At 39.2% G+C, this 8896-nt stretch overlaps 1 protein-coding gene across 1 annotated transcript in view; it reads left to right on the forward strand.

Moving 5' to 3' along the window:
• The first annotated feature begins 4419 nt into the window (after positions 1–4419).
• The window catches only part of TTLL1 (tubulin tyrosine ligase-like family, member 1), a 13776-nt gene continuing 9299 nt past the window's right edge, over positions 4420–8896 (forward strand). Inside the window, exons 1-3 of the mRNA XM_010183232.1 lie at positions 4420–4555; positions 6371–6579; positions 8391–8571. Of these exons, the coding sequence (XP_010181534.1) occupies positions 4443–4555; positions 6371–6579; positions 8391–8571 (503 nt within the window). The 5' untranslated portion in view covers positions 4420–4442. The remainder of the gene's footprint in view (positions 4556–6370; positions 6580–8390; positions 8572–8896) is intronic.

An 8896-nucleotide genomic window follows, 5' to 3' on the forward strand; every position in this document is an offset into this window, starting at 1 on the left:
TAGCCGGAGGCGCGGCCGCTTCTGAGGCCTTCGGTGACGACCCTTCCCCCCCATCCTCCCGTGGGCTCCTCCTTTGCAGCCTTCCGGCGATGCCGCTTTTTCAGTCTTCGGCTGCCTCTTCATCTCGAAGGTTTTGGGTCGTGCCGTGGCAGCCCGGCCCCGTCGCCTCGTGATGGCACAACTGCACCAGCTGAACTGTGTTTTCTAGTCAGAAACTTAATAATGAACCACAGTTATGTTCTCAACTGTTAGAAGCAAACGGGGTTTGCTAGGTCGGGTGCCGCAGACACTGGCACCGCTCGCTGGCGCTTATTTTGTAGCAAGAAAGGATGGTCTGTGATTAGAGTGAGTAACTTAAGTTGTGGCGATAATGATGACCAGGTTGGTTTGGTTTTGGATCCCACCACCATTACCTCATGGATTTGTGGCAGGGGGGGGGGGCCCTGCCTTTGATGGGACTGGTTGGATTTGTGGCAGGGCAGTGGGCCCTTGCTTTAGATGAGACTGCTGCCAGGCTTCCTTATGTTTACTCCCTGCCCCTGGGATGAGTCTGGGCAGTAAAGGCAGTGTTTTGGGGAAGTGTCAGGCCTGCTGCGGCTGTATTATGTATTTCTTGTCTCCTGAGTGTGAATTGTGGTGCTCTGAGAAGAATTTGACTTGTTCTACCATTACCATACTATATACAGGCTAGGGCTGTGTTACACAGCACTTCTCTGGTGTTTACAGAAGCTAAGGATCTCAGCTGGGCAGAAGTTTGAGTGCATGTTTATCTCATGCAATCTTATCAGGTTATCTAAAATACCTAATTGCAGATTGGGAGATTCCATATGAAATTATATTGTATTAAATTTATATTATTGAAAACATGAAAGTTTTTGGTATAACTTATTTTTTATGACTCTTTGTTTGTGAGTGCCAGTAATCGAATTACACAAAACCAGAAGGGTTTATTTATGTGACAGTTAAACATCATCTGAGATGATCAAACTGTCCACGTAAACCAAGGACTAATTTACAGTCTGCTGTTGTATTGCAATCCTTTCAATCCTCCTGTGACAGGGTGGATTTATAAGGCCTGAGGTACCCAAAACAGAAAAAGGATGACACTCTTGTAATTTTATTTTTGTTGTGATAGAAGTTATTTTCAATTTTTAGCTTTGGTGTAGTTTTAACTCCTCTTCCTGTGAGTGAGTCTTCTGTTGAATTGTCTCTGGCTTCTGGGAGTCAGACAGCATGACGAGTTGTGGAGTAGTCCCACTTGCTACCACAGAATCTATGTACTGGATCACTACATGCAATCTTTCAGGGTTCCTTGCCATGGGATGTGCAGCATGTGTTGAAATGGCTTCATAAAGACTCCTATAGAAAGGGTGCTGTGCCAACTGTTGCATCCCAGGGTAGAAATAAGGTTGTGGCATTAGAAGTGTTAGCAAAGTAGCCCTGCTTGTGGCAGTGCACCCGATGCCTTAATCTTTGCCAGGCAGCAGCTACAAGCTTCTGTAATGACAGAGGCACGGGAAACTACATTTGTCTGACACAGCACTTCTGGCCCTTAGGGTGGTTGTAGCTTAGGTACTAAGGATGCTGGAGTGAGATGCACTTGGGAAGCCAGGGGAAAGATCAAGGAGTCAGGTAATAGAGAAATGCGTATAGCGTTGGGGTTGGATGTTGGTAAAAATAGTAGGGTAGCTTGGAGGTGTGGACGACAGGTTTTAAGGTTTTTTGAAGGTATTATGGTGTGTTTCATTAATGCTATTGAAGCATTTAACACACTTCCTTTTGGAGGGACAATTCTATTCCAAGTTGACTAATCCGTAAACTTTTAAAACCATAACAAGATGGTGTGTGGTACTAGTGAGTCACTGATTGTGAGTCATACATGCTTCAGTACAAATAAATGAATCCCTTTGTTTCATTTATTTTTGTTTTGCTAGTATCTGGAAGGCCCAGAGAAAGATCATGACCTTGTAGAACTAGGTGTTGTATAAGCACACACAAAAAGACCCTGAACCTGCATATATTCGTTTTTATCTTTCTATTTAAGCTTGATTTCGACTTGTTTTACCAACATGAATAAAAATAAATATGTCTGAAACTCTTTAAAATTGAAGTCTAATAGAAAACATTTCTGGCTTGTGGAATTTGGCAGTTTAAAATAGTCTAGGAAGCAAAAAGTGGGAATGCTGTATAATGGGCTGTGCCTCCCAGGAAGAGAGAAACCATAGGGGTGTTAGCTTGTGAGCAGGTGTACATCTGCATTTCTAGTCCTGGAAAATGAAGACTCCTTGAATTCCAGTCCAATATCTTAGTTGCAGAAATTGTATTAACCACATTAATAACAGTATTACATTAGTAAAGGTGATTTGAAGTTTTAATTAGTTTTTCAAGGGAAAAGTTTACGTAGAGGGAGCAGTAGATGCTGTTTAGTGTGTGTGTGACTGCTCTCTCCTATTCCCTTGCATGGCGGTTTTCGTTCTTGGGAGAAGTGTGTGCCGAAGGATCTGGTTTTAGATCAAAGATGTTTTCTTTCGAATCAGCACTTCTCTGCAATTGATTTCCTTGAAACATAACTATGAAAATTCACTAGGCTGCAATTTAAAAACTAATTTGTGGAACAACCTGCAGAAAGACTAAACAACAACATTGAAACTGCTTGTGAGAGCTGTCTACCCTTGACTTTATCAGTTCTTATCAGTTGCTCATGAATGTATGTTTTCCTAACTTTTTAAATGTTTGTATATTAATCAGGCCTAGATCCTGGAAGGCTGGGCTTCACTTCTTACTTAGAGATGGGGTAAATATGTTACTTGTTAGTTGTATAAAGTAGAGTGTTCTGTCTGCATCAGCTAGATTGTAGGCTTTTGGCTCTAGACTATGTATACACAAAGGACAACATGCTACAGTTTGTATTTCATTGCCCTCATCCTCACTGGTTTTGCATTAATGCACAATAAGACACCATGTGAAGGGGTTGTTGCCAAAAGAGAGTGCATGCAGGAGAGTGCCTGCTGCTGTCAGAAAAGCTTCAGCCTGCCCTTCAGAGAGGTAGCAATTGTGGGTGCTGGGCTTGTCCTCCTTCAGTGCATTTGGTGTTCATTCTCACCCTACTGGGCTTGGCTGTCTTTCTCCAACAAAAAGGGTGAGGATGTAATGCAATATATCAGAGGATGGGCAAAAGTAACTTGAGCCCCCGAGAACAAGAGAAAGGTCAATAAACTGGAGTGAGTTGAGCAGAAGGTTATCAGGATGGTCAGGGTCTGAAGCACGTGTCTGGTGAGGAGAAGCTGGGGCAACTGTGTTTCTTCAGCCTGGAGAAGGGGTGTCTCTGGCATCACTTAACAGCAGCCTGCCTGTACCTATGAGAGGTTATTAAGAAGAACCCAGACTCTTTAGTGTGGTGAAAGGTGAGAAGATGAGAGACAACAGGCATAAGCTGAAAGAAGACAGGCTCAGAATATATGGAAAAATATATGGAGGAAAAACCCCTCAAATTTTCCTCAGGAGAGGCCAGTCAAGCAGTGAGACAGGATACCCAGAGATGCTGTGCATCTTTGGAAGTTTTCAGAATGGGGCAGGATAAAGCTCCGAGCATCCTGGTCTGACCTCACAGCTAACCCTGCATTGAGCAGAAGGCTGGACAAGAGATCTCCTGAAGCCTCTTCCAACCGGAATGAAAATGCTGATCTGGACAAGTGAGAGATCTAAAGTAGAAAGTGACACCTAGGTGTCATGAATTGAAATGCAGCTTGTAGGGACTTAACAGCCTTAGCTTTGGGGAAATTCTGCTGTCAAAGGTTTAATACCAGTTTATCCCATCCCTCTAGCTAAAGCAGAAGGCAAAGTCATGGCTGCATGAAATAGAGAAGACAACGCAAAGTTGGTAATGTTATGTCAGTTCCTTTCTTTGCAGTATAGCAAATCATGATTCTTGATAGAGCACGTAAGGGATTTCCCTTGTAATCATTGTCTGTTTGTCTGTAGTCACTAAGTGATCCCCATGAACTCTCCAACTTCAAAAAAGATGCATATAAGTCTTGGAAATAATAAATAATAAAATATCTGTGCTCTATGGTTGGTTCCTTAAACAGAACGAACTAAGTAGCCACTAAGTGCATGACAGTGATTTCTGACATTAGTGTATTTAGCGGGAGACATGGCTTGTGTGCCCATTCATGAAAAGTGGATTGGCTGGGAAGCGTGAAAGATCCTTGTAACGAGTGTTCTTGTTTCTAGTTCTCCAACTGACAAAAGTGGGGTTTCAGACTAAGATGTTATTTTCCTTGATTTTTAATGAATTTACTACTTGTAGCTTACTTAAGTTAAAGTGCTTTCTGGCTGCCCCTTTTCTTCCACTTTGACTTTCCTGGTTTGTATTCTCCCCTGTTTTCCACTTCACATCTTTAAACTGTTCTTTCCTAACAGGTTGATTCTGCTTTGGGATAATGGCAGGAAAAGTAAAGTGGGTAACTGACATAGAAAAGTCTGTTCTAATAAACAACTTTGAAAAAAGAGGCTGGATTCAGGTGGCAGAAAATGAAGACTGGAATTTTTATTGGTAAATACATTAAAAATACCATTTTCTGAATTTGTGAAGTATTGTAATATCTTGCGTTAATACCATTAGAAATATAACAAAATGCATCTTTAAAAGTGAAATATGCAGAAATTAGCATTAATTTACTGCAGTGCTTCTAAGAGTGAAACATTATTTTGTTGCTTCTGTAATTTATTATGCTGTTGCTGGTCTTCTGTTCAGATTTGCACTGGTAAACTCCTGTATCTGTGCAGGCCTGCTAAAGTTATTGGTGTTCCTCAGGGCAGAAGGTCCCGTCTGCCTGGATCCATTCACCTGCTACTGACCTCATGTATCTTAAGTTTGCCAAAGGTTTTGTCAGGGAGTAGAAAGTCACTGACCTGGCAAGATATCGATCACTTCTGGGAATGCCAATTGTAAAAAGCCCAGAGGAAAGGTTATGCTCAGTGGTTTTTGTTTTGGGATGTGATACCTGATTTTATTCTTTTTTTTTTTTTTTGGTATGCAATAAGGAGAATTTTTCATTTACTGTTGGAGGGAATTTGTGGCCTGAGGGGAATCTTTGAATGTGGGAATCTTTCCCAAAATTTTCTGACAACACAACATAAGCAAAATAATCAAAGAGTGCACAGTTCCAATATATGATTAACTATTCTTTTATCAATGTAGTGGAGGCTTGCCTTGCTAACAGAGTCCAGGCTTCTGTAATAAAGGCCTTGAGAAGTGTACTTACCTTCTCCTTCATTTTGGTGATTTACATGCAGACTGATTATTCAGCATTTCAATACTGAGAGTGAATGTGAAATTAAATCAAGATAATGATTGAAGGAGGAAAGTAAATAATCCAGTTTCTTGTTGGGCATTTGTCTAATACAAGACCATGAAATGCTGTCCTGGAATGCAGTAATCTATTAATTGGCAGAAACAATACTCTTTAAGCAAACCAAACAATTAATATTGTCCCTTTCAAATATGACAGAATGGTGTTTTATGCTGCCAAATGTACCCTTTGTGAACCACTTATGTCAATGGGTAGGAATCTAGTAATCTGCTCATGGTTTTGGAATGCGGCTGGGGAGAGCGGAGTGCTCATGGATACTGTTGAGTGACTGGTTGGTTTGGTTTGGTGGTTGTCTTTTTTTGTCTTCGTGAAATGATAATGTAGCAAACTGAAGGCATTTAGAAAATATTCTTAAATTTTCAATGTGAAACATCTAATACAGAAAATTCTTCATATCTGTAGTCCTGCTCTTATCTTCAGTGAAAAATGAAGTAGATAACTGATTTGATGACTTTGTCAGTGCAGCCCTCTGGTCTCATATTTACAGTTTTTTAAAGCAAGATCTCTAAGTCACTGTTTTCAATTCATATACTTGAAGTCCTTCACAATTCAGATAGCAAGGTAGTCAGTAGGAGGTTGCTTTTGTGGATTTTTTTAAGATAAAAGTTGAGTTTGGAGAGACTGAAGTAATAGATTTAGAAAAATGCTATTGTAGTGTTTGGGTGCATATTGGTCCTTCTTAGGGCCTGCTGGGGTTTGACCTGACTATCAGCAAGCAAGAGTTCAGTAGGGCCAAATTGTCATCTTCCTTTCCCCACTGTCTGCCCCTATTTCAGTAGTAGGAGAGGGATCGATGAAACCTCTGGCAGGTTTTAATTGGTTTTGCTAGTAGAGGTTCAGGATATGTTGGATTGTCACTGCAGCAAAATATTATACTATGAATATAAATGAGATAGAAAAGATGAAGTGAATGTTTACAAACAAAAAATTGCAACTTTGTCCTCCTGAGTTGTGTTTCGTGGGAGAAATCATTGGGTATCTGTCTTTGCTTTCAGGATGAGCGTGCAAACAATCAGAAATGTCTTCAGTGTGGAAACTGGTTACCGCCTCTCTGATGACCAAATTGTCAATCATTTCCCAAACCACTATGAACTGACCAGAAAAGATTTGATGGTAAAGAATATCAAGCGATATAGGAAAGAACTTGAGAAAGAAGGAAGTCCTCTTGCAGAAAAGGATGAAAATGGGAAATATATTTATTTGGGTATGTAGTTCTCATTGTCAGCTTTAATCTTTTTTCCTGTGTGCTCAATAACCTGGAACTGAGCTAGCTTTTCTGTGTATAACCTCTGAAGTGTTAGAACATTGAAGTGACCATCTTGAAATGCTTTGTCCCTGTCAATTAAATGGAGGGCACTTTATCCTAAAATTGTTTGCTGTGTTTTGCAAACCTATCAGCCTTCTTCCTCTGTCTTCTCCTCCTTTTCCCTTCCCCCATATCTGCCATTAGAGCATAAGGAAACATAAGAATAGGGAAGATGATAAAAAGAGCAGTAGTGGACATTTCATATTAAATACTACATTTTCAAAGCTTTTCACAAACCTTACTTAGAAGGATAATGGCTAGTATTTTATAAATTGAGAGGAATAGAGAGAATGCCACTCATTCAGGGTCTTTGTTGAAATTAAAGACAAAGCAGAATTAAAAGACTGAAGGTTTCTGTTTCCCTGTCATATTACCACAGCACTAAGGCCCAATTCTTCCACTTTGTACTTGTTAGTATTCAGCAATATTCAAGGAGGAGCACAAATCCAGTTAGTATGCATGAAAATTGTATTTAGACTTAGTTTTGTAAGTAGTAAGTTCCTTAAAGAAGACTCAGTTTAACAGTGCAGCATTAGGTGAAGCAACATTAGATGAAGTGATAATGAAATAGTTATTTTTAAATGTTAGGTACAGAAATAGATTTGTAACTAGGCTTTCTGTCTTGGGAGGAGGGAGTCTGGGGGAGTGGTTGGTTGGGTTTTTGTTGTATTGTTTTGTGTTTTAAATTATTCTGAAAAGGAAAAATTCTGTGATTAAGGTAGTGGTGAAACCAAAGGGCTCTGGAACATCACAGGCGAGCTTGAAGTTAATTCAAAAGTGAAAAAACACTGTCAGAAAATCTCATACTGGGGCAAAACCTGAAATAATCTTTTGCAGAAACACTCGACAGAACTGAATGAACAAACTCTTCAGAGGAGAAATTTAGGAGAAGTTGGAGAACAAGTAATGATAGATAGAAACTAAAATTAAAACAAAAACAAAAAATAAAAAACACCTCAAAACAAAAAATCCCAAACAAAAAAACCCTTAAAAAACCCCAAACGCAAACCACAGATAGATCAGGAATATTAAAGTTGTTATGGAGGTCAGAAGACACTGGAGTGAAATGGAGACGGGGGTGCACTGAGCTGATTTACATCTTGGGAAAGTTAAATAAAAGCACTGTTCATCCGTGTAAGAAAGAAGCAGTTCTGTATGGATGGGAGTGAGGATAATTTGATAACAAAGAGTGAGAAATGCTTTTCTTTAGATTTCAGTAATCATGGTAATACTGATTGTGTGAGCAAATAAGAATGACCAATGGGAGTTACATGGACATAAAAATGACCACTTCCAAAGGGGAAGTAAGATCAACACTCACATTCTTCCATGCACAGAGGGTGATAACGTGGTTTAGCAGAATGCTAGAAGCTGCTGTAGGAAGTTGAGAAAGTTTGATGAAGTTAAGTTGGAATGGTATATAATACTCTAATTTCACAGCATATAAACAGAAGAAGAAAATTGATTCACGTTAATTAAAATCTGTTAATCTGAAGTTAGCAGTGTGCAATATTTTGCAATTGTTTGTGTAAGTAAAAACTGCAAACTAGAATTTAAATTTGATAAATGAGTCTTAATGAAGGTGGATGATGTCAGACTGGAAAACTGAAAAGACAGAAATTTTTTTTAGTCTAGTCTATATGAGTCAATAGCCTTTTTGGATATAGTGTCCTTAATTGTGCACCTTTTTTTTTTTCCCCTGAACTCAGATTTTGTTCCTGTGACTTTTATGCTTCCTGCCGATTATAATCTCTTTGTTGAAGAATTCAGAAAAAATCCCTCCAGCACTTGGATTATGAAACCTTGTGGCAAAGCTCAAGGAAAAGGAATATTTCTAATCAATAAACTCTCTCAAATTAAAAAATGGTCTCGAGATAGCAAAACATCTTCGTAAGTTCTCAAAACCCAAATCCTTTATTGTACTTTCTGTAACCAGGTGACCCACATCAACATGTTAATTGGCTGATGCATGGGAAAAGTATTCCATTATTATTGCTTTGTCATTATATACTTAGTTATGCATTTAATCCGAGTTGTTATCAGACTTCCTCCTTCAAACAGGTTTTAGTATGACTTGTTTTGGTATGAGAGGTACAAAGAACTGTTCCATTAACTATTCTTTATAAAAATGCTTTCAGTGTTAGGGAAAAAATTGCTCAAGAATAAATTGTTCTGCTTCATAGTATTAAGTAACAGGAAGCGAAAAAAAAATCTT

This window comes from Mesitornis unicolor, unplaced genomic scaffold, assembly GCF_000695765.1.
Source record: "Mesitornis unicolor isolate BGI_N332 unplaced genomic scaffold, ASM69576v1 scaffold40250, whole genome shotgun sequence".
Lineage (NCBI taxonomy): Eukaryota > Metazoa > Chordata > Aves > Mesitornithiformes > Mesitornithidae > Mesitornis > Mesitornis unicolor.